Source organism: Phasianus colchicus, chromosome 19 (genome assembly GCF_987193195.1).
Source record: "Phasianus colchicus chromosome 19, bPhaCol1.hap1.1, whole genome shotgun sequence".
In the NCBI taxonomy this organism is placed as follows: Eukaryota; Metazoa; Chordata; class Aves; order Galliformes; family Phasianidae; genus Phasianus; species Phasianus colchicus.
The window spans coordinates 8,685,220-8,710,427 of record NC_143454.1 but is presented as its reverse complement, the minus strand read 5'-3'; the positions used below and the strand labels follow the sequence as shown (position 1 = coordinate 8,710,427).

Below are 25,208 nucleotides of genomic sequence, written 5' to 3'. Positions count from 1 at the left end.
TGCGTGAGGATGCAAGGCAGAAAAATCCACATTTGTTTCAGAGGGCTGTGTAAGAAACATGTATTTAAAATGGCAGGAAACGTAAAAGCATTTTTGCTTCCTGCATATATCTTGTGATTGACAGCACTTGGAGTTGTGATGAGCTGTTCTTCTGAATCCCTAAATCCTTCTAAGTGTTTTTATGTAGCTTTTACTTTCTAATACATAGCTGGTACAGGAGTGGGTAGAAAACCAGAAGATGAAAGACAAGACTTACTACTTCCACTTACAGAACTTCTGTGCGGATTTGAATACGGCAGAGTTTATAGGTAAGTGTGATGTTTGGTGTAATTTCTTTGTTTTGTTTTGCTTTTAAATGAAACTTTGTCTTTATTTAGACAGTGCCTAATAACAAGCAAAGTACTTAAAGGTAGAAATAAGCATCTGATATAAGCATTGAGTGTCATGTCAATTCAAAATAATTGTAGGAAGGTAGGGTTATGATTTTTTTTTTCTCTACTATTTATCTTTATTTTCAAAATACAGATATAGATGTATTGAGTGAATATAAGGTGTATTGTCTTACTGATTTTTTAGAATGTGATACATTTTGTTTGCTGATATGGTTCTTCAGCTCTGAAAGTGCGGTCTTGAGTCATGGAATTAGAGTAGCAGTGTAGTAGGAATCCAGACGTTGCTACTTCTAGTTTTTCTATCTGTTCTTGCCATGTAACTGCTAAGGGATCTCATCTCTATTCCTCTCACCTTTTCTACTGTGGTTGCTTCACCAAATGTATGAAGTTTTTATTTGCTTTATATACTGAAAGGATCTTTAATTTGCGCTTTACAGAATGTACCAACCAGAAATAAGCATTTAGCAAGGAACTTGTGCTTCATCTTGATTGGTTCAGTACAAAAGTTATTTGTATAGTGTTGGGATAGTTTCACTCATTTGGAATGTTGTTTCATCTTATTCTAGCAAATAAAATAATTCTTGACTTGTTTTGCTTTTACGTGGCTCAGAACAGTGCAGCATGGAGTTAGTCTCATAGTCTTCAGCTTTGTTAGAGTTAGACTGTGTTTTTGCAGTGGAAGCTTTCAAGATCAAGATATAGGCCATGATTCAATGTATAACTTTCTTATAAAATGGCTGCGTAGGTTAAAATGGCCACATAGATTGTTTTTCACAAGAAGGGCACCGAGAGGCAGAACACGATGGAGGCTAGGATGTGCTGAACAGGGTAAGAAATTAATCCAAAGGGCTTGAGCAATGCCCACAGTTACCAAACATGAACAATATGAACTTCTGTGGAGGAGTACACACACTCACTGAAGAGGGAAAGGCTGCTAAATAAATGTAAATGTATAATTAAAGTTATGCTTGTTATCACAGGAGACGAGGTATCATAAATCAGGAACTGGGGCTTAGCAACCTTTTAGCTATTTCCTGATAAGAGTTTCTTTTTTCTTAAACATAGCTTTTGTAAGTAGTGAGAGATAAGGCAAAAATACAGAGCAGAGTAAGGAAGGTCTGACATAAGGACAGGTAATGACAGCTTCAAGAAATATTGCCCTCCTCTATCCATAGGAAAGTGCAAAGTGATCTTAATGGGCTGGTGATAGATCTTATGGAAAAATGGATTAGCAAATGTGTCATGTAGACTGTGAGCCTGCCCTACCTAGCCAGTAGGGGAGCAGGAGGGTAATTCTCTGCAATGAGAGAAAAGGTATATAATGAGAAGTGTTTCTTCTCCCTTGCCACAAAGAGGCACATGCCCACTATTGCAGTAACAACAAAAAAAACTTTGCTGCTTCACTGAGGTCTTTGCGTGATAGAAAATTGCTGATTCTGAGAATTTCCAACAGCTATCAAGTAGGTATTACTGAAATATGTAACATGTTAATTGTAGCATTTTGTTAGTGGGGTAGTAGTTGTGCCTGTTTTCCTTTTAAACAATTCTAACTTTAAAATGTATTTTTGTGTAGCTCGTTTTGAGGAAAGTGATTTGACAAAGCAGCTCCATCCGAAGGAGGATGACTTAATCTTTCTGGTGGGCCAGAAAAAGAAAGATGCCTTTGGGGAAGACAGTGAGGTGGAGGACCACCTGGTGAATCATGTTGGTCTTGTGAGGCGATTTTCTCGTGCATCTGGCTGCTTAACCAGTAAGTAATTGGGGCAGAAATAAAAATGATACCATGAAATGCTTCTTTAGAGCCAGTTGATGAGGGATGTAGCAGTTACCTCAGGAAATATTGTTGTTTCAGCTCAGCGTGTCAGCATGCTTACTACATGCTAGAAACTTTTTAAAAAGCCAGCAGCTGAATATACAGACTTGGTTGGCTTTTCTACATTGGTGCATTTTCTACAGACTTCAATACACATGCTCTTACTTTTTGTAAGAGCAGAAACTCATAGGTAAGTGCTGTGCATCTTTAGGAGTGCGTTGTTGTTAGATATGAGGTGTCATGAATTGCTGTGACATCACTGCATAAAATCTTCACGGTCCTCTGTAACTTGAGCTGTGAAATGCAAGGTTTACCAAATATCAAGAATAATGCTGCCCAAAGAAAACAGTTATTTTGGCAAGAATTATTTGTCTAATAGAAGACAGCTCCTAATTCTGACAATATTTTTATGTAACTTGTTTGAATATCTTTCAGTAATCATTTTGAATATTCTTTGAATTAACAATTTTTATTGTCATTTCTCCTCCCTTTTCTTCTAATAGGACAAATGGAGCAACATATTGTCTGTCATCTTTCTGTACAAACTCAAGGAAATTTGTCATTCTTCATAAATAGTCAAATGAAGTGTGTGGTGGTTGGTTCCTTAGTGCCCACACAGCGATCATTCAAAGGTCTGCTACTACTGAGCAGGAGTCCCCTGGCTAAACCCATCATAAATCCAAGCTACAGTGATTTCTGTCCAAGAGATTTGCCTGTAGCTTCAGAAAATGCTGTAAGTCCTATGCCTAGGGAAAGTGATAGCAATGGTAGGCGGGCAATTGGATCTTGTGAATTTTGCAAAACTGATTCTGCATGCTGATTTTGGAGGTGACCAAGGGCGAAAAGAAAGGTTTCAAAAGCACTGACTCACTCTGGTTTTCAGAGTTGCTTGATTGGGTGAATAGAGATGATGCTGAATTTGTTGAGGTGCAACAGAACACCTTTGTTTCTTTGCTGGAGTGGTCTGTTCAGGGAATAAAGTGTAGAGTAGGAAAGGTAATGCAGTTTTATAGAGGAAGCATCGCTACAACTTTTCGATCAGGATTGAGTATGTGTCTAAGAGCAAACCTACTATCAAAAGCTTCCATGCACTTTGATTTTGTGAGCCTTAGCTAAGGGAACATTCTGGGATTATATAATGCTTAATCAGCATTAAGTCAGTATTTTCCTGTCGGTTCCTTCAGACGTTTTGTATGAATGAATACAACGAAGATCAAAAGAGAGCCATTGAAACAGCTTATGCCATGGTAAAGCAACATCCAGGGCTTGCCAAAATCTGTCTTATCCATGGACCACCTGGAACTGGGAAGTCCAAAACTATAGTTGGACTTTTGTCTCGTGTGTTGAGAGAGGTAGGTGAATGTGATGTAGCCATCCTGTGTGGGTGTTTGGTTTCTCAATGCAAGTCAGTGGTAGCTTAAGCTAAATGGAAGAGTGGCAGTGATGATGACTAGGGATGCAGTTCATTAAACTGCATTAGTTAAACCAGAACAGAATAGGCTGTAATGGCGTAAATAGTATTTTTTGGATGCTTTGGAAAACATTTGCTTCACAGAACTTAGAGAATTAAAAAAGAATATAAATTTGCTGAAAATACGTTTTATTAAAAGTAATACATCAAAGTATTAAGATATTTTTAACAGTGCTGTTTGACCTGACCAGTTTAATGGTTTTTGTATTAGCATCCCTCAGATAATTGTTGAAGGGAGCTCGTGGAAATGATATTTGTTTGAATGAAGTGCTGTACTCAATGTGAGGTCTACCTTAAAAGAGTTTAAGTAACACATACCTATACTCTGCATGCTGATTAGGTTGAATGTGCTGTCTGACTTCTGAAATACAAGTGGAAACAATCTAAAGAGCCTGTCTTGGTTTATTGTTAATTAATCTCCAGAACACTAGGAATGAGAAAACAAGTAAAAAAAATGCCAGGATGAAGCAGAACCGTTTTCTGGTTTGTGCACCATCCAATGCTGCGGTTGATGAACTCATGAAAAAGATCATCATTGCATTTAAGGAAAAATGCCAAAACAAACAGGAGCCTTTGGGTAAGGCTTATTTTAAAAAAATTAAAAAATCTGTTTCTGTGTTAAGTAGACAAAACCAGTTGTTGCAATTTCTCCTTCAGGTTAGGTGTAATACTTCTGTGTTGCTCTGTACAGCTGTTTTCTTTTGCAGACCATGACTGATGCTGCATCCTTTTCCCACTGTTAGTTTGCTTTTTAAAAAGATGTATTTTTTTTTTTTAAGTAAACTGCACTTTATGTAGACATTTACCCTTTCTTCTTAGTGTTATTATCAAATCACCATATTTAAGTAATTAAAAATTTAAATATAGTGTTACCAGTACTGCTGTTGTTACATTTATTTATTTATTTATTTATTTCCCCCCCTCTCAAACTAAAGTGCAAAGATGATTAAAGCAATCTTAAAAGTAATTTGGGTCTGATTTTTGTAAACAGGAAACTGCGGTGATATCAAATTAGTGCGACTGGGTGCTGAAAGATCAATCAACAGTGAAGTCCGGGCTTTTAGCCTGGATAAGCAAGTTGAACATAGAATGAGTAAGTAGCGTGCAAATTTGGGCTTTTCTTTACGTTTTATTTAAGAGCTGGATGATGTTATATGCTTGGGACTGTATGTCCTTCAAAAAAAAAATCAGATGTAAGATTTTCTTTCTGCAACGGCACGCATTGTGCCAGAGTGCTTCATAAGCATTCAGAGCATGTGTGGCCTAAGATCTAAGTAAAACCCCTGGAAATTAAGCAACACCATGTCTTGTCCATTTTAAAGAAATAATAACAAATGCATGTTAAAGCCATTCTTTTTAAGCAACATTACTATGCAGCATTTGAGAGCTACAGTTGAAACCAAGAAAAGTGCATCATCTTCATTTTATTGTCCAAGATAAAAGACTTCGATAGGGAAAAGGAAACTGCAACAAAAAGTGACTTTCTGTTCATTGTTAATGATGTAATGCTGTTATTGTAACCAGTTGAACTATTCCCCCTGCTGATTTTCCTTCAATTTATTATAGAACGAAAGCCAACTGACCGGGACCAGGATATTCAGAAGAAAAAAGCAGCTCTGGATGAGAAGCTGGACATGCTTTCTCGTCAGCGTGCCATGCACAGATGTGAAAAGAGGGAGGTAAAAAATTGACAGTGTTATATTTGTTTGGGTGGGTTTCTTTTTTTCATAACTGTATCCAAAGAGTGAAAAATGCTTTCTTTTAAAGACATCCAAGATAAGGAATGAGGAACTTCAGGTTTGGTTTTTTTTCCTGTTTATACTGATGTTTTCAGCTACGCGGTTATGGAACTTACTGCTCTAATGCCCAGCAACTTTCATTTGGTTCTGCCACCCTTTAGTTCTCAGTGCAACCATATCTATTAATTATTTAATTTCATTGTGTGCTTCAAAGCTTTGTTTTGTTTAACGGGAAGTAGTAAGATGACTTTAAATTCTGACATTTGAAATGTTTTGCACTTGGAAGTTTTCCATCATCTTGCCTAAAAAGTTGGCATTTGTTTTCAAGTTACAGATTTCTAAAGGTAAACCATTTTTCTGTTTGCACAGAAATGTGAGAATGCAGTGTCATGTGTTGCAAAGTGTGAATATGTTGACAATTTTCTGAGGAAACTGATCAACTTCTTCAGACATGTTTGATATTTAGAGACAGTCTGGACCAGTCTAAATGATCAATTATAGTATGGGAAGAAGAAAGATAAGTAGAACATGTGCTGTTAATTATTCCTGATATTATGTGGATTCTTTTTTTTTTCCTCATGTAGAGTCAAATGCTAGATGATGAAATTGGCAGACTTTCAAAGGAGAGACAGCAACTTGCTTCTCAACTGAAAGAGGTAGGAATTTATCTGCAGGGCTCTTAATAAACCTCAGGTAATGTATTTGGATACTTAGTATCCTTTAATTGTGGTGAAGATTTGGATTTGATGTAGCTGGCAGTGTTTATAAGTAAAGGTAAAAGACAAGCTGCTTTAAGTTATGGATTGCCAGATGTGAGTACTGTGGCTGTTGTGTTGAGGAGAAAAATGATTTGAGAATTCTCTCTTAGCGAGTGGATTTAAAAGGAAATGTGGCATATTGGGTGAAGAACATAAAAATGAGCTCACAACCTTCATTTAATTTAACCTACATCCATCACCACTTTCATGCCTCTTGCAGTCCTGCTGGAGCTGAGGTATGCTTAAGCCTTTCTAAGGAAAGTGACAGCCAGAGATTTTGTGCGTGGAAGGGGGGAGTGCCAATCTGCACTTTCAAACCTGATAGCAAACACACAGTTAGATTGCATAATTGTAGAGGCAAAAGTTTGCCACTTCAGTAGGATTGATCTGTGATTTTTAAAGTGAGAGTACTGCTTAGAGTCAGCTTTTGTGACTTCCATTTGCAATCATGGAGATAAGTTTCATTGGGATGATCTATTACTCGTGTTTGGTTTGGCAGCTAGAACTGTCCCGGCGGTTAAAAATTGCTTGAGGGTGGTTGATGAAAGCAAAAAGAGAAGAGAATACATGGTGTTCTGTTGTACTTGAAGGTTCGGGGACACTCTCAGAAGGTACAGACAGATATCATCTTGGAGTCTGATATAATCTGCTGCACACTGAGCACAAGCGGAGGAGGTCTGCTGGAATCTGCTTTTTGGCGACAAGGACTCGATCCTTTCAGCTGTGTCATTGTGGACGAGGTCAGTAAAGCTATTTAGAATTTCATCTTGTTCCGTGCTTGAAGTCTTCCTTGTTCTCTGCTTAGGCTACTTGTGGCTGTTTGCTGATGTAATATGATCTGGGCTGACTACCCTGTCCCCACATTTTATCTGATAGCCAGCCTGTTCTGCCAAACAGAACGAGAAGAAAGAATAACTACTGATTGCTTCTTTTTACTGACTTGGCTGTCACTAAAGCATCACACAGCTTTTATTTAAAAATCATGGCTCAAGTATGGTTCTTGCTATAGAGATTTGTATACTACTGTGTTATGTTCATATTTGATATGATTATATCTGCTATGTTTATATCTGCTTGGGAAGCTCTGCATGTTTAATAATAAAATAATAATCTGGTTTGAGTTTTTACTAGAGAATTTTTTTAAGCATTTTTTTGTTAAATCTAACTGGTATTACAGAACACTTTAAATACCTTCACTCCTTTGCTTACAACTTGTGCTTTTTTGTCCTATTCATGTGTACAAAAGGCAGGGCAGTCCTGTGAAGTTGAAACACTGATTCCACTGATTCATCGCTGTAATAAACTTGTCCTTGTTGGAGATCCCAGGCAGCTCCCTCCCACAATAAAATCAATAGTAAGTGTTTAAACTGTATTTTTTTTTGTACTATCTAGTGGGTATAATGTAAGGACCATGTAAAAAAAACATATAAAAGATAAAAAAAGAAACACTTTGAAGTCAGATCACGGTGTCTGTCAGGTTACAGCATTTTATACTGCCAAGTAATTTCTGTTTAGTGTGTTACGAGGAGCCTGTATTGATATTGCCTTCAGATGTCTTAGTGAAGCTGATGTTGATGTGAGCGTGACTTCTGTAGACTTGCAGCTAATCTCTTGCACCAGTAAGAATAGCTTATGGTAGCACAAACTTCCATGCAACCTGGCACTTCATTTGTGATTGACTGTGCACTGCTGCAGGCTCTGTTGTGTCATTGTGAGCTTTATCCACTGTCACATTCCTTAAGGGGTGCAGGATTAGGATGAAGGCTACTGTTTGTGTGAGGGCTTTCTTACCCTATCAGTGTGTTCTAAGAATGAACATACAGGAACTCTTTATTTTGCATCTAGCAATAGAGAGAAGTCTTTTAAACGTCTGACAAAGAAAAGAGGAAAAACAGACTGCCTTTTTTAGAAGCACTTTTTTTTTTTTTTTTTTTTTGGAACTTAAGTCCTTATTTAGAGGTCCCAGCTGGGAGACCTCTCTTTTCGTTATTACTGTGCTTAAAATTGCAGTATTTCAGAAAGGATAGATGCAAATGTAAAAAATGAAGTACAAGTGTTGTCATTTCATCAGTGTTTTAGAACTTCAAAATATCAAATAGTTTCAAGTCGAAAAAGCAAATTTTTATCATTAAATTTGGACCTAATTCCTCAGAAATCACTCATGTTTCCTTCTGACAGAAAGCTCAGGAATATGGCTATGGTCAGTCCTTAATGGCACGCCTACAGAGACACCTGGAAGAACAAGTGCAGAATAATCTTATACGACGTCTGCCAGTTGTGCAGCTGACTGTGCAGTACCGAATGCACCCTGACATCTGCCTTTTCCCATCCAGTTATGTTTATGGCAGGACTCTAAAGACTGACAAGTGAGTAGCTGTCTGTTCTGATTTCTGAGCACTGGGGATTTCAAACGAGCCTTTTCATATCAGGATTTTTTTTTATTTTAAAAATTCTTCAGGTTGTGGGGAAAGATGCTTAGTGGGAGACTGGCATTTAATCTCTTAGTGCTTGCTGTTATACATAACTAGTTCACTCAAAGAGGATCGTACTCTTTGCTGCATGGAGTTCATTTTTAGGTTTCAATTTATCCAGGTAACAGTGAAAATTAAGAGCTCTGAAAAATAGCTGAAGGTCGCTTTTATGAAAACGATGGTGAAAATAAATGATGCATCAGTTTCTTGTGGTTACCTAGTGATGAAACTTATTTACAGAGCAACAGAAGAGAACAGATGTTCTTCAGAGTGGCCATTCCAGCCCTATCTTGTTTTTGATGTAGGAGATGGCCGTGAGGAGCGTGACAAAGAGTAAGTCTTGCAGTCTACTCTGCCAAATTGTACATGTGCTGAGCATCAGTTACCAGCCAAAGAGTTGTGTTCTTTCCTGTATTGTTTCCAGTGTGCATTAAGTAACCAGAACTGCATTTTCAACTTGGTTTGATTTATGGAAGAATTTTGCTGGAAGCAGGTGTTGATTTGTGGTGGGGGGGGGGGTTTATTTACTTACCTGAATATAGTTTTAATTCTGTTGTGACTGTCTGCTAGATGCCAGTGAATCCTTACTGTTTATACTAACTCGAGAGATGGTTTGAGTTTCTGATGTATTTTATTTATTTTTAATTTTTAGTTACTATTTCTTCACAGCTGCATGCTGAGGTAAGACCAGAAGATGGCAGGCTCGGTCCTCCCTTTTGTATGTTCTGTGAGGAAAGCAAAGCTATATAGTTTTAAGGGAGCCTGAAGTGCAGCCTTTCATGGTTAACATTTCTCATTGTTAGTACCTTGTCAAGGCCTGCTTGTAAAGGTCTTTGAACATCTGTATGAAGGAAGCTCTGAAAGTTCCAAGGGGGTCTTTGAATCTCAATTCCACTTCCAATTTGGCTGAACTGTTGAATTCAGAAGCTGTCAAATGTATTTTTTTTAACATTTCCTTCATTTCTTGTTCAGCTCTTTTAGTAATCCCCAAGAAGTGAAATTGGTGTTAGAAATAATTAGAACAATTAAAGAAAAAAGGAAGGATCTAGGTCTTCGTCGCATTGGAATAATTACACCTTACAGTGCACAGAAAAAGAAAATTCAAGAGGAACTAGACAGAGTGTTCAGGAATAACAGGTAAATAAACCATGATGTTTTGAATGGGAAGTGACTCTTGTGTATTAGTCTTTTGATTATCCTCTTAAAATCACAGCAAAAGCTTTAAAATTTCTGTGTGTACTGCCAAAATCTGCACTTGGTAATGTTTTTAAAAAAGGACACTACCAACCTTTTCTCTTGAAACAAATGTGGTCTCTTTGTACCATTTCTTAGTTATTGCTTGTCTGTGTGCTTTGATTATATTGCTGTTCTGAGTGTAGCTGACTTGAAAGAAAATCTAAAATTCCAAGTGATGTGGAACTGAACAGCTTTTTAGCAGTGATCTTGGCCTCAAAAAAGGAAATTTTGCTTTATATTCATACACTGCATCTTCTCAAGTTCAGAAGCAGAAACTTAGTTTGAGTAGTTCTGACAGCTGATCATTCAGGATAGCTTAGGCCATTTGCATCAGTGTGTTGCTTAAAAATCCAACTAACAACTTAATGACTTGATTAATATTTTCTTCAACAGCCCAGGAGAAGTGGATACAGTGGATGCATTTCAGGGACGGGAAAAGGATTGCATCATAGTGACGTGTGTCCGGGCAAACAGCTCCAAAGGGTCAATTGGGTATGTCCATCTCCAGTGATTTCCAAGTCTCATTTCCAATAACACTCTAGATTCTGTCATTATATTTTCTACATTATCAGTAGAAAAGTTATTAGAGAACAAGTCACCACAGCTAGCAGATGAAAAGCCATCTGCATGAATTGACGTTAGTGGTTTGACACCCCCCCCTAAATAGGGTGTGGGAAACACTAAGTATGTTCTGCATTATATGCTGATGAATGCACGTCTGTTTTAGCCTGTCATTGTTTAGTTTTGGTAGGCTCCTTAGTGTACTGCAGGACTTTGCTTTTAGCTTTTACTCTGTACTGTGGTTTAACGTTTTTTGTCACCGTTGTTATACTGTTAATACAGCATTCTGTCTGTAAAAGCACTGCCAACTAGTTACGTAGTTTGGGAATGTCATGCAGAGCAGCTGTATCTTTGATTTGTAGAGCAGCATGCCTACGTTGATATGCAGAAAGTCTGGAATTAAGCTTGCAGATTTGATAGTTTATGTAGGTTCTTTCCAGTCTGAAACAGAAGGAACTGAATGCCAGGTGTACTGTTTGTCCCTCCAGACAACAGTTACACAGTTGTTAATTTACTTTAATTTACTTGAATAATATTCTCTGTAGCTCACTGATTGCTTCAATTTAGAAATGGCAGTAGTGTGCTGCGTTCTAGTTCATTAGCTTTTAAATTAATCTATGGGAAGGCTGTTCACATAAACAGAAATCTTTGTTTCCGCACACCAGGTTTCACTAAGCTGTTTATGCTTTTCTGGTACTAATTTCCTAGTTGTTAGCTTAAGGGCTTTTAATTGTGTTGACCTGTGCTGCTTTGGGAAGGATAAAAGACCCAAATTGTGTTAAACAATGATGCTTTCTGAAGGTGTCTTAATCTAGTTGATTGAGATTGGAAACTGAAGGCAGCTAGAACCTGCCAGTACTTCTGGCTGGCCTGGGACATAACCTCTATCTGTTCTTTCAGAACAAAACTTTGTAACTTACTGTGCTGGAGATTTACATAATAAAACTTTGGCAGTGGTATGCCTTAAAAGCTGTATGTACTGATGAGTTGGATATCTCTGCTACAAAGTCAAGTGTCATTGGCAAGATGTGCTGGGAAAGTTTGCCATCACCATTACTGCTGATCTCTTAGCTGACCAAAGTATTTTGGTCTCCAAGGTTGCTAGTCCAGCATTAAATTTGCTCTGAAAGTACCTTGCAAAAGGAGGAAAAAACTCTCCAAAGACACGATGGTTAAAGGATTTTTTTCCTTTCCTTAGACCAAACCACCTGTCATCTTTTTTGCTGTTAAGACTATGAAGTTCTTTCAAAACCACTTTTTTTTTTCTTCTTCAAGACCTATAGATCTAAATCATCTGTGCTGTTGGGTCTGCTCCCCTGCCTCTGTCCTTTTTCACTCAGTGGTCAAATCCTCTGGTGTGGTTCTGTGACTTCTGCAGTCTTTGCTGCAGGTATTGTGGATCTGCTGTTCAGCAGCATCATCACTGCTATTAGGCACTGGTGTTGGATCTATTCAAATTAAGTTGTGCAGAGACTTGTCTTTGAATTGCAAACTTTGTTAGTACAGAATAAGCTGTGCATTTGGGGAACTTTTTCATTAGGGGAGGAATATAAGTTTCATAACTGAGAGATGTTTTTGTTTTTTTCCACTCTGAGGATTTGTTGGGGAAGAAGCTCTAACAGAAATCAGTGTTCAAGAATACACTTAACATTTATTTGTAGGTTTCAGCACCTTGGTTTGTGATCCCACGGAAACAGGCTAGGTAATCTCATGCTTGCAACATGAATATTTTCTTTTGCAAGGGTTGTGCTTTTTTGATCTCGAAGCATGATTTAGCAGGTTTTCCTTCATATTCTGCCAGAGTAATTCACCTTTAAAATAAAATCTGGAAATGTTCAGCGTTTCAGTAGAAATTTTTTCCATTAATCATGCCGAATATTATTAATCTATTTCAGTTCAGGTCAAAAAGAAGCTTAAAGTCTTGATAGGTGAAGTGAGGTTGATGACTTCTGTACTTTGAGGAACATGTAAGGAAGCAGTAGTTGGCGTTAAGAGGGGATTTGCACTAAGAAAGGAAACATCGATGGTAAGAGGTGGAAAGGACTGGAATTCCCTGCAAGGCGTCAGTGGAGAAAGAAGAAAAAGCAGTTCATCTGAAGCCCTTCGTGTAAAGCAGGGCTGCAGTGGCATCTGGGAACGGGTCATGGGCTGCTTCTGTTGTCTTCACAGATTTCACATGTATTTCACATTAACTGAATATTTCCTTACCACTGTTAAGTCTCTTCCAAGAAGTAGTTCAGGAGTTCATTTTGTCATGTCTCCTAGGTTTCTGGCAAGTCTTCAGCGTTTGAATGTTACAATTACCCGAGCCAGATTCAGCCTCTTCATCCTTGGAAGACTGAAAACATTAATGGTAGGTACAGTGTTAATCAAGTGATTGTAAACTACCCTTTTAGGTCGAGTCAGTATTTTCAGTAACTAAATTATAACACAGGTCTCTACAGTTGAAGAACGGAGTCTTCAAAGATAGGCAGGATAAAATGATGGCAGAGATGTTTTCCTTCTTGATCCTTACTGTTCTTCCACTTATTGCAGTTGTCATAGGATTCTAGAGCAAGGAAAGATTAAAAACTGCAAAACACCCCCCAAACATTCCCCTGATGTTCAGATTGTTTTTGACGCTACTCTGTATAGCCATGTGGTTTCTGAGGATACTATTTGGTGGTATTTTTTGAAACAAATGTTTTTGAAACAGATAAGCATATTTTGGGGGAGCGAGGGGGTGTCATAAAGGTTCTATGAAATGTGCAGAAGTACTCTTGAATAGACTGTGTCTTATTGTTTCTGGTTTTTATTCCTTTTTCCATTGCAAGGGGGGTTAGCTACATCACTAGGGGGCATTAGACCCACATTTCACACTGGAAATACTCTAGGCCTTCATAGATGCAGAAATTATCACTTAAAGAGTAGTTCAGATTGCTGAAAGTAACCTTCCCTGTGTTACAGCAGCCAGAGTGCCTATTGCTGTTTTGCCAGTGAAAGTTTAGATCCTTCTATTCCAGAAGGAACATTTTGTGGTTTACGTTACGGTTGTCAGGTACCTTGATTGAAGGGGTTTTGTATCCTCCAAAACCTCTGTCCATGTGTTGTTTTCCTTCTGATAAATGTTTTCTTTTGGTGTGGGTGGGTTTTTTTTCTTTTTTACAATTAAGGAAAATAAAGACTGGAACGAGTTGATTCAGGACGCTCAGAGAAGAGGTGCAATTATCAAGACATCAGACAAAAGCTACAAGAAAGATGCACTTAAGATTCTGAAGCTCAAACCAACACCACAGAATCCCCCATGCCAGCTTCCCACCAAAGCGGGGACAACGAAAACTCCTCTGGCAGAGGCTGCTTCTTCTAGTAGGAAGGTGGCTGAGCCTGCAAATCCAAGGGAGGCCAGCAGACCACGGGAACTTGCTGCTGGTCCTGGCCATGCAGTGACACAGGGAAGCAGAATGTCCCAGCAGGCACAGGGAACTCAGGTTGCAGACTCCCGGAGAGCCAGCATCTCTGCACCAGTGCAGGCTGCAGCACTCCCTGCTGATAAAGAGAAACCGCGGGACCCAAGGCTGGCAAGTATGGCCAGCAGAACTGAAACGAAAGGGAAGGAGCAGGACCCAAAACACAGCAGTCAGTCAGCCCAGAGCAGTCGAGAATCAACGCTGCAGCAGCGTCTGGATGTGTCCTCAGCTGCCAGGGATCAGATTTCCAGAACGGAGCCATCGAAGAAGCACCAACAAACAAAGGGGCAGTGTGACATGCCTTCCACGTTGCCTTCCACAGCTAAACAAGAGGGTGAGACAAGAGCTCCATTGCCAGAACGCCATTCAAAAGCCAGCAGTGAAAGAGGTCAGTGTAATAGCAGTAAGTGGAACAAAGACCCACGTACTTCAATGAGGAGAACGTCGGAGTCGTCATCAGTGAGCACAGACTCCAGCAGTGCCAAGCGAAGAAGGATCTCTCACTGACTTCAGTACTTCAGTGTTGGCTCGTTACTGAAAATCTATTCCCAGGTTTCTATCTAACAAAGAATGTATTTTAAAATATTTAGTACACCTGGAACTCTCTTACAGTAATACTACTGCTGTCAGAAGATCCATCATTTTAAATGTCTCTAGTTACAAAAGGGACTATATCTGGCAGTTAAGAGCTTTTGAAGAGAAAAGTTGGAGAGTTGCATTACTTGGAATGGCAGTGAATTTTGTCATCTAGGAAGTTAAGGTTGTAAATGTTGTATATTTGTACAGTATGCAAAATTATTTTAAGATTTAATTGGGCAAATATAACTTTTCATTTCCTTGTGCAAATGCAGATTTCTTAGCTATGTGATTTTTTTTTTTAATGAACAAGAGCAAAGTATAAAAACAAGCAAAAAAAAAATAACCCAGACCTAATCTTACCAAAACAAAAAAGAGGGGAAAAAAACAAAAAACAAAAAAAACAGCCAGACTGTTTTCCTTTTGTACCAGTAAGTCTAATTTATTTAATAGAAAAGTGTGTGTGTTGGTAACGTGGTAACGATGAGTCTTCCTCGTGTTCCACTAGTGCCTCAGGGAAGGCTGAAGGCAGATGTACGTTGGTTGAATGAAGAGAATTCTACTTATTTTGTGTATTTTATTGCCTGTTTTTATAGGAACAGAAGAGCTTTCGTTTATATAAATGTGCCTTGAGTTTTGCTCTTGCTGCTTCGTCAGCTGGAATCCTTTTCCTCTTGCAGTGGCAGTACAAACTGCAGATTAAAGCCTGGGAGGTCTGTTTGAACCCAGTGAGTCCTTGTGATGAATAATCCACAGGACTGTGGAATCTGAGTCAAAGATCTAGTTAACACTTATTGATAATGACACTTAAGTTTCTTTGTATGTTGCTCTTGGAGATCTAGAGATAAGAAAGAAGAAGCGGTTCATTCTAAGTGTTACTACTGGATTCTTCTCACTGTTGATGAAGAAGAAGTAACCAGTAAAATGAGGTTGCAGGGGGGAAGAAATACCTATTTTTAAGAAAGCATCCTGTCATCATTAACATTTCACAATAAAAGTGGAATTATTTCTCTTAAGAATGAAGTATTAATTTTTCTTCTGGAATACAACGCGTCTGCCTTAAGCAAGTGAACAGTAATGCATGCAGTTTTGCATGGAGATAGTCTTGCATGCTTCTGCCCACGAGTGTGGCACCTTGCTGCAGTAGCATGAGTTAGGGGTTTTGCTTGCAAGCCAGGTTGCTATCTCCAGGCTCTTGTGTTCAATTTCAGTGCTTTGTGAACCAGGTTGGTATCCTGCCATCCCTTTCTAACTCTGACTTAGAAGGGCAGTTTGTACCATGACTGCTGTGGCCTGATGAGATCTGAGACCTAAAAAGAAACCAATGTTACCTTTGTGAGTGAGCTCTGATAAGTGAATCTTGCACCTGAAATGGAAGCATTGTCACATAATTGGGGGGCAGGTTCTGGTAGGGTGAAGTACTGAAAAACATACACTTAAGCAGTATGTGGGGGTGCTTTTGGTTCCGTAATGGCAATGGCTTTTCCTGAGCAAATGAGCTGCTAGATTTCTCTGGCCAGACTTTAACCATCATCATATTTCTGTTTCTGTCCTGACACATTCATTGCAGTGATTAGTGCTACCTTTGTTCTTTTATCCTGCTGCCAGAGTGGTGTGTGATCCAGTTCAGTGACACACAAGTGGCTTACTGAACAAAATGGTGTAGCAGTTCAGGTGGTAATTGATGCTGGGATAGCTTGCATGCTTGATGTATCCAGGCTCAGAAAAATGTGCTTTAGTAGCAACAACTGCATTGTAGGTGTGCTGGGAGGCTGTTAGTCACTGTGCCTGTCCCCTTCACTGGGCTATATAGTGCGTTTAAGATGATGGGAGAATTCTGACCTTTGGGATGCCTGTGAAGGGAAAGCAGAGTATGCATGGTGTTCAGCTTCAGTTATTCTGTGTTGCAATCTTAATTGTTTCAGTGAACCCCGACCTTTTCTTCTCAGCAGTATATGCACTTCTAAAACTGCTGTCACTCTTCCTCGATGTTGCACACTGTGTGTGAGAATGAAGGCTGCTTATTTTACTGCCATGAACTGGGCAGTTCTGTCACTCCCATGTTAGAGATAGCACACTGGGCTGGATTCTCCCTTTAAGTCAATAGGAACACTTAAAATACCTTTGTCTTTTAAACCTGTTGACTCTGCTTGCTGGGGCTGTGTTGACCTGTCTTCTGTTTTTTCACACATTAAAAAGGCTACTGTTCTGCAAGCTGCTGAAAGACCCTATAGCTGTGGAAGCTGTGAAGTCTGTCTTTCTGTAAATAAAACAAAGCTGGCAAGAGTGTGAATGAGAGGAAGCTTTTCTGGCCATTAAATAGAAGTTTGTCAAGGGAATTTTCTCTTAAGGCTTCTCCTCTTGTTTTCTTTCTGCTTAAGCATTCTGTATTTCAGAGCATGTTTTCTTTTGAAACTGTACTTACTCCATGCTGGAAGGAATTTTGTTTTAACATTGCATTTTTTTTCTTGTATTACATACGCATATAAGTCATGTGATTTTATAATTTGTGTTTTTTCCATAAATCATCTTTGAGGTGTGGTCAGTGGCTCAGGCATTTTTCTTATTTAAAACTAGTTTTATTTTTGTCTGATGTAAGTTCACAGCATCACGGAATTGCAGAGGTTGGAAGGAACCTCAAGAGATCAACAAGTCCAACCCCCCAAACTGTTGATCTTTCAGCAGTAGCTTTTTCCTCCCATTGTCAGCCTGTGCCATTAAGGGAATGAAACTGTGTGGTTGGCAGCCTAATTCTCAGTGCAGGAAAGTTCCTGGTGTGATGCTATTGGTCCTTGACACCACAGAGAAGGGAAAATCCCTTGTGTGAGCACAGGGCTGTTTTCAGAGGTTTTTGTCTCATCAGTCCTTTGGTTGTACATAAAGCAGCCTTTCCAGTAGAGGTGAAGTGTAACTCCATGCCATTACTCCAAACCATAGCTGTATCTATACTGATGATATCCAACCTAGGGCTTCCCTGTTCAGTTCTCCTTACCTGTGTATCATTGCACGTGCAGTGTGCAGTTGAGTGCTTATGGAAGGATGCCTTTGCTAGCTATACCTACAGATATCTGCCAACCCACCAGAGGAAGGCAGGCAGTTTGCTGGAGCATTATCCCACTCTGGAGAAAAAACTGGGGGGAGGGGGGGCATTATGTTTCTTGTTGTGGTAGCAGTGGCAAATATGGCTGAGTAATGCTGAGAGCAGGTGATATCTGTGATGTGGGTGGTAGTCATGGGAGCAGTGCAGTGCTGCTGAGGGGGAGGCCGAAGCAAGACCCAAAACCATCAGCATCTCTTCCCAGACTCTTGTCTACATTCACATTTCGGTGCTGGTGGTACTGGTGAGGTGTGAGGGGTTACAGTACTGGCTCACAGATGAGCTGTGTGTAATTAGCAGCCGGATCCAGTAAATGAAGGCACAGGAATTGGGAGACAGCTGTGCCCAGAAAAACTGTTTCCAAACACTGAATGAGTTTAAATGTTGTTAGCCTCAGGTGAGATCCAAAAAATAACATCGGAACCCAATGATTTAAGAGACTTTATTTTTGTAGTTACTGAAGTGTGGTGAGGTGTTGCAGTTTACTTGTTGCCTATCGAATGGAGAGAAGTGGCCAACAGCTAGAAGTGGGTTCTTTATTCACAGCCTATGGACTGTGACAATACCAAGAGTAAGCAGAACCGTGGTCCTAAAAATGCAAGGCGTTCTCTCTAGTCTGCATGAATAAATGATGGATGAAATGGCTGCTGTATTGTAAATGGAATTTATAATGTTAACAATATAATACAGTCTCTTGCCACAACGAGTCCGTTCCCAAGTCGTATATTAGGTCTCCTTTCTTGTCTTTAAGATGCTTGGGAAGGAGCCAAATGCGTTATTCTTTAATACAAATAAATGTAAGCTAAGCAGACCTGTACGTTGAATGTTGCTGATACATGAGACCTTCTAGCCATATGTTCCTGATTGCTGAGGTCTCGACTAATTTGCCGCCAGCTCCCAGGCAAATAATGGTAGAAATGAAAACGAAGGTAGGCTGAGTACGTTCAGTACAAAGAAAGGGCAGAAAGCTTTGTTGTATGGCCTGACTGACTACGTTGCTTTGTCCCGATTTCACTGCTTTACCAAGCAAGATCTCCTTTCTCGGCTACAAAGAGAGCTTCCCATCTCTTTACTTGAATCCCTGAAATTGCATGGAGTAGAGTAGGGTGGAGCTCTTGGACCTCTGTTGTGTTGTAGGCCAGGAGAAAACAGCAGTGTGGTAAAAACGGGTTTATCTTTAGGCTTTCCTCACACGTCTCACCCTGCAGTGAAACTTGTTATGACACCTAGAGAATCAAAATGATAAAAGGAGCCCTGAGGACAGTCTGAAGCTCTTCTCTGCATCTGAAATCCGTGTGTGATTCCTGCACGACAGCGGCTGAACGCCCCAAATCTCTGCCAGGAGTGCTGAGAAGATGGTGATGGAAATCTCTTCAGAACCCAGATCTGCTCTTATTTCTGACAACACCACTCAGCTCCCCCCTTTGACTTTATTTGGGATGCTTCATGGAAGCTGCTTACGGAATAGAAATGGTTGGTGGGATAGTTAGCACTTTCTGCCACTAATGGATTGCTTTTCCACTGGCCTGCATAGGGTCACAAATCGCTCTCAGAGGTGAGATGTCTGCTTCCCCATCTTTAAAGCAAAAAACCAATGGAGAACCAGCATACCTGGTAAGTTCCTATAGGCAGAATTTTTTTTTTCCTCGTTTCTGTGTCCAGCTCACGTGGACGTGTCACACTTCTGTTTGGTGAGCATGTAAATGTGCATGAAGCCAAACTGCTGTAGGCTTCTCTACAGCTGGGTCTTTCCTCCATCACATCAGGCAGTTTTTGTTGTCTGGGGCTTTTGATTTCAGTACTTTCAATAGTTAAAGAAGAATTTGAGGTAAACAAGTAAAATCAAAAGCTCTACTTGTACTGTTTGAAGAGGTCCCCTTTTTGCAGACAGGAGTATAATCTAAAAACTTTTTTAAAGGAATCAAATGCTGGCTGCTGATGTGAAAACCTCTTGAAAGAGCACAAGTGGCTTTCCTTGGAAGGAGAAGTACCTGTCAGCTCAGCCTTCTACTAGTGAGGTATCGAGCTCATTGGACAACTTCTCCATTAATGCACAGACATCTCTATCTTAAGAAGAACCTTCAGATCTGCAGGTACTTGCTGTGATGGTTTCTTTCTGTATGATTTCAATAATGCCTGATTCTCTTGGTATAAACACCTATGTGCTAACAAATGTCTAGTTAATAGGTTTGCAGCGCTGAAGCTCTCTGTAAATTTACATTATTCTCTTAAATGCCAGGTTTTGTGAGAGTGATTTTTTTTTTTCTCGTCTTGGAGGGGTTTCTATTTTGTGACTGTGAGTTCTTCAGTGCAACTGGATTGGTGAAGCAGTACCTGGAGCTGCACCGAGTGGGGCTGGCTTCATGGAGGAGCTTGAATGTGCAATCTACTGCCCAGTCTGCAACCACAGCTCACCCTTCCAGCTCTATTGGGTGGACTTGTGTTTTGTTTCTTGGTTTTTTTTGCTCTGCCCACCACCTTCTGCAGTTCTCAGGTGTCCTTTGATACAGGACACAGCTGCACAGGATATAGCTACAGGAGGATTAGCACTGCAAGTTTCTATTTCTGCATGCAGTTCATCAGGCTTTGGTTAAAGAGGCCCAGGGACTGAACACCACAGTATTTGGGGTTGATGGGGAGGTGGGACCATCTCTGGAACTGAGTTAGGAAGCTGGGGATGTTTTGTCTTGAAAACAAAGAAACCCCAACAAACAGCACCCAGTCAAACAATGGAAACTCCTCAGCCCCTCGTAAAAGCTTGGTTTACTGGTATACCACCCTCAGTAATCTTGGCTGTTCTGAGCTTTGTTGTGCTCTTCTGTGGTTATTTTCGATGGGAATTCAGTGCTGCTGTTGCTTGGCATGTTCCCACCTGCATCTCATAAGTGTGCTTTTGCAGGGAATCTGCTGGCTGCAGTTCGTCTGGGATATGGTTTTGTGAAGTAGTAAATTTTCCATTGCTTAATCTAATTTGCTAGAGAAAAACACTAGTGCAGGGAAAGGGGAATGTGTTGCTTCACCTTCCAGAAATGTCATTAGAGACCTTGATCTTGTTACAGCCTGTTCTGTGCTATTACTTGTAAGAACAGTAACATATAAGGATTTGAAATATCTCTGAGTAAGAAAGTATAAGGAAAGAGCAAAGTGTCAATGGCAACAGACAGCAAACGGCTGCATTAAAGGGAGGAAATGCTTGTGTCAGCCCACTCCCTCAAGGATCAGATCTCAGCAGGGTGAATTTAACCCTCATTGCTTCTGTAGTAGATTAACTGAGTCCTGTGACCCACCTCTGAGGTGCTCCTCGAAACAGGCACCGAATTTCTTTGCTCAGTATGGCTTTAATTGCATCGTATCCAAAGTTCTTGTGTTGATGATGATCCCCTTATTTCTTGTCTCGGGTTTCTCCTGCCTTCTTTGGCATGCTTGACTGCATGTTGCTTCCTCCACGATGATTCTCTATGAGAATCTCTACACTGAAGTCCCAGGCTGAGGCTGCCTGAAGTGCTTAACTAAAAGCTTTTTCTGCCAAGGTGCAGCATGGCCCCGTCTCTGTGGGATGACGTGGGAGGTTGGGCAGCTGAGATCCCCTGGAGAACCACCCCTGGGCTGCCCAGCATTCTTCAGCTGCAGGCTCATTTGGAAATGGCATTTCAGCACGAGGCTGGGGCTTAATACATCGTTCATTGTCTACAGCTAGTGGTGCAACCTAAGTTCAGCAAAGTAATTAGGAGAAATAATTAACGCCCCTCAGTGATGAAGCAACGTCTCTCCCTCACCTTGCCAGTGACTCAGAAAACACAAGAGGACGTTATGAATCAAAAAAAAAAAAAAAAAATTAGTTTTTACCTGTAATTAACTGTGCACGCAGAAAGGAAAACGTGGCAATCAAGCAGCAATTGATAGTTGCTTTACTGTAGGGGGATACACCATAATCAAACGCTCATGGCAAAATGTCCCTTTAAGTTGTGGTTCCTTTATAACATTTACTTCAAACAAAAATAAGTCTCTACAAAAAAAAAAAAAAAAGAGAGGATTTGAACCGTACGCTATACGGAAATGTGTGGATAAGACACTGCCCTCCTTACGCACCGTACGCCTAATGGCCCCTGTGTTCTCTGTAAGTGCAAGAAAACAAAACCCGGCGATGAGATACAAAATCAATGCAGCAACTAGAGCTGTAGGCAACGGTATGTGAGCAGCCAGGCCCGGCTGGCGGCGGGGCTGAGCAGCAGGATGGAGCAGAGTCCCCTCTTCCCTCCCTCCCTTCCCCTCCTTGTGGTGCTGTGGGACTCTGATGTTATCATGAGAGGCTTTTTTTTTTGAAACGGGACACTAAGAGGAAGGGAAGAAAAAGAACACCCCAACCTATACCAAAGTAAATAAATCATAAAAAAAAAAATATATATTCTCCCTTGGATTGCGGCACTATGGCACCAGGGCCCCGGGTCGCCCTGTGCGGAGCGGGGAAGGAAGGACGGCCGTTATCCGCGTGGCTCTGCTGCAGTCCCTGCTCTGCTGCTCAGCCATCAGCTCTGCGCTGCGGCCGCCCCGCGTGCTTCCGTGGTCAGGATTGGATTCGGCCCTGCTTTTCAGCTGCTTGAAAAGTGGCTGAAAGACGTTGTGCAAGTCCTAGCGTGAAGGAAGGCAGAGGAGCTGGTGGGGAGATCCACCATTGCTTTGCACTCCCTGAATCCTCGGTGCTGTGCCTCGGCTGGGCTCCCTCCTCCCGGCTCAGAGGTCAGCCCAGCCACGCAGCTGCAGACCCAGCGCGCTGAGGAGGACGGTGCTGATGGCGGCCCGTGTGCTGGAGGCACCATCACAGTCCTTTTTGTCAGCTTCGCACCGTGACTGCTGGCACAGGACCCCCTTGAAGCCCACGGGGCAGATGCAGCGCTGGTTCTGGTAGCAGGTGCCGCCGTTCTGGCAGAGCAGGAGCTCGTCGTCACAGACGTTGGCTGTAGGGAAGGAGGGGTGGTGGTGGGGTTGTGCTGCGGGGCGTGAAACCCCTCGGGCGCAGCAGGAACCAGAAAGGTTTTGGTTTTCTGCTTTGGTTCCGAGGGGCTCCATTGTCAAACCCTTACAGAGTGAGACCGGTCCCAGTGCTAGGAGGACAGATTTGGGGCTGCAGACTTCAAAGCTGCTTTGGATTTGAGGGGAATGACCGAGCTCAGCCCTCACCGTGGGGTGGGCAGGAGACAGCGCTCCTTGTTGGAGGTCTCCACCTCTCTGGAAGTGCCACCCCTTGTGGGACACCCCTTCCTTCACCCTTTCCTCCACATTGGAGATCCCTTTCTCATAGGCAATTCCCTTGCCATTGGACTCCCCCCATGCCCACCTCCCTGTACCCTGGTGGGGTGGCTGCCCGCAGTGCTGCCGGCTACTCACGGAAGCAGCCCTGTCTCCAGTAGTAGTTGGGCAGGCAGTCGTCGCACTTTGGCCCCGTGGCTCCTTCCTTGCATTCACAGTAGCCGGTCTCGTTGCAGCGGTCGTGCAGGGAGCCGATCTGATTGCAGTTACATTCTGGCCATGAAGACAATGCTGTGAATCCTCACCCTGCCCGCAGGCTTTGTGCCTCCTCGTGCCCCCATGGAGGGGGCTGGGGACTTTGGAAAGGCCTGACTACGTGCCATGGGCTGGCCCTGAAGGAGCGCGTGGCTGCCTGAGACCACCCTCACCGTGGGCAGCCCCTGCTGCAGCAATGCATCTGAACCCAATTGATTATTTGGGCTTTGGTGCCCACGGATATTATTTTTGGCTTGGTGGATTGCATGACCCTTAACAGCTGCTGTCCTCTGAGAGCATCCCAGTGGACACGTTGCCCTCAGAATGGGCTGAACCGAAGCCCATCTCACAGCACGGGTCCCAGGCCCACTGCTGCTCCTGAGGCAGCACGAGTGCTCACCTATGCATACATTCTCATCATCCAGCTCTGCCGAGCTGTTGCGGTAGAAGCCCAGGCGGCAGTGCTGGCAGTGCTGGCCCCGCGTGTTGTGCTTGCAGCTCACGCAGGTCACCACGTTCAGGAAGTCGATGTAGCTGCAGCGGTTGGAGTGGCCGTAGCACTCACAGTCTGCAGAGAGGAGGAAAGAGAGAGAGGTGGGCCGTAGGGAAACCTTCTGCTCCAACAAAATGCAATGGTTGCTGCCTGTGGGGCTGAGTGGGGGCTGTAACTCACTGCTGCGTGGGGGTTGGGTTGGAGGTCTTTGCTCAGAGTGGGGCCAGGGTGGTTTGTTCCTGCAGGGTAAGGACAGGCAGGAGCCAGCCCCAGGACACAGCTCTTCGGGGAAATGCATAATTACAGGAGCAGCCAGTGGGCTGTGGAGTGCTGTCAGGTGTTAATTAAAGAGCTGCCTTGTTAATCAGTAGAGCCCAGCTTGATGTTTTGGAGACGGGAGAGGCGTGGGGCTATGCAGGGGCATGCAGAGCTCTGGAGAAGACTGTGTCCTGCCTGGTGGTGACAAGGAAGAGCTGGGACTGGCAGAGGAGGTGATGGGCAGGCACTGGATGAGTGGAACCTGCTGCATATGCAGGTAAGTCCTGGCTGCTTCTCTGGCCTTTTCCTCATGTGTCCCTTCTTAGCGTGGCCTTTGCTGTAGTGCTTCCCCAGGCAGTGCCTGTAGTGAAGCGTGATGACTCTCAGTTCTGGCTGAGTGTGTTATGGCTTAAAATGAGCATGTGCTAGGATGCACGGCTTGTGTGGGCTTTTTCCAAGGGAGGGGAGGTGACCCAGCACTGCCTGGCATGGCACAGAGCTGCCATTGCTGAGCAGAGTGTTGCTCCTGTCCCCACTATGCTGGGCTGACCTTTCTCAGCTGTGGGTGTATGTTGAGAAACAACCACCTGGGTTTAATTTCTAGCTGGAAGAACTTGATTATTTGCTTCTTGTGTTTGCTTTTTATTACTGCATCGTGGGATGGCGATCACCTTGCAGTACTGTAGTGCTGTGTTCAGGGTAATGAATCTTTCTGGGAGCTGAAGAGGACAACACAAGAGGAGGGGAGAGTCCTTGGCTGCACAGTGGCACAATCATCCTGCTCAGGAGGTGTCCCAGCCAGCTGGCAGGGGACAACATGAGCAGGGATGGTGTCGGGCAGGTCTGAGCTTCTCCAGTGCTGGAGAGGTGGAGGTGGGTTCAGATCAGGGGTTTGGGTCCAGGCTCCCACATTAAACATTCCAACATAGCAGAGCGATGGCAGGGAAGCACGGGCAGGCATGCATGTGGGGCTGCAGGAAGAGATTTATGCCAATGAAATGAAGACCAGGGAGGATGGAGCATGGCTGAGGTTTCCCCATGGTTTGCAGCTGCCTGAGTAGGAGCTGAGATCCTCTGTGAAACAACTGCCTGCCTGCCTGACCGATATCCAAAGAACTTCAGCTCACGTGGTTCTGCTGCTGCAGTTCACAAGCAGCATTTCACCCGAGGTGTGTGATCTTACACAGAACAACCCTCCCCATCTTCTCCATGTCTGAGGCTGCAGCTCTGGCGAGGACTGGGAGCCCTGAAGCTCCTCACTCCTTCCTCTTACCTTTATATGTTTCAATAGGAGCCACCGGGCCGGTGTCTGGTTGGAGCCGGATGAGTTTTGAGTTCTTTGAGGATGCTTAAGGAAAATCAGAGACAGGCTTTTTCTCACTGCTCCGCACCGCT

The 25,208-nt window shown here is 42.3% G+C and overlaps 2 protein-coding genes across 11 annotated transcripts in view; one reads left to right on the top strand and one right to left on the bottom strand.

The window, feature by feature from the left end:
* The window catches only part of SETX (senataxin), a 29,015-nt gene extending 13,828 nt beyond the window's left edge, over positions 1 to 15,187 (top strand). For all 4 annotated transcript variants that reach the window (XM_031601763.2, XM_031601765.2, XM_031601766.2 and 1 more), the window contains exons 11-26: positions 209 to 308; positions 1,966 to 2,142; positions 2,709 to 2,938; positions 3,390 to 3,557; positions 4,100 to 4,253; positions 4,668 to 4,769; positions 5,243 to 5,355; positions 6,000 to 6,071; positions 6,764 to 6,913; positions 7,420 to 7,527; positions 8,352 to 8,539; positions 8,885 to 8,977; positions 9,617 to 9,781; positions 10,274 to 10,372; positions 12,707 to 12,794; positions 13,594 to 15,187. In XM_031601763.2, the coding sequence (XP_031457623.2) occupies positions 209 to 308; positions 1,966 to 2,142; positions 2,709 to 2,938; positions 3,390 to 3,557; positions 4,100 to 4,253; positions 4,668 to 4,769; positions 5,243 to 5,355; positions 6,000 to 6,071; positions 6,764 to 6,913; positions 7,420 to 7,527; positions 8,352 to 8,539; positions 8,885 to 8,977; positions 9,617 to 9,781; positions 10,274 to 10,372; positions 12,707 to 12,794; positions 13,594 to 14,394 (2,808 nt within the window). In that variant the 3' untranslated portion in view covers positions 14,395 to 15,187. The remainder of the gene's footprint in view (positions 1 to 208; positions 309 to 1,965; positions 2,143 to 2,708; positions 2,939 to 3,389; positions 3,558 to 4,099; positions 4,254 to 4,667; positions 4,770 to 5,242; positions 5,356 to 5,999; positions 6,072 to 6,763; positions 6,914 to 7,419; positions 7,528 to 8,351; positions 8,540 to 8,884; positions 8,978 to 9,616; positions 9,782 to 10,273; positions 10,373 to 12,706; positions 12,795 to 13,593) is intronic.
* A 5,543-nt stretch (positions 15,188 to 20,730) lies between these two features.
* The window catches only part of NTNG2 (netrin G2), a 40,042-nt gene continuing 35,564 nt past the window's right edge, over positions 20,731 to 25,208 (bottom strand). For 2 of the 7 annotated variants that reach the window (XM_090121316.1, XM_090121317.1), the window contains exons 10-13: positions 25,087 to 25,161; positions 23,463 to 23,630; positions 22,946 to 23,080; positions 20,731 to 22,515 (exon numbers count right to left, since the gene is read on the bottom strand). In XM_090121316.1, coding sequence (XP_089977442.1) covers positions 22,292 to 22,515; positions 22,946 to 23,080; positions 23,463 to 23,630; positions 25,087 to 25,161 — 602 coding nt within the window. In that variant the 3' untranslated portion in view covers positions 20,731 to 22,291. The remainder of the gene's footprint in view (positions 22,516 to 22,945; positions 23,081 to 23,462; positions 23,631 to 25,086; positions 25,162 to 25,208) is intronic. The other 5 variants (XM_090121318.1, XM_090121319.1, XM_090121321.1 and 2 more) reach the window with 3 other exon arrangements.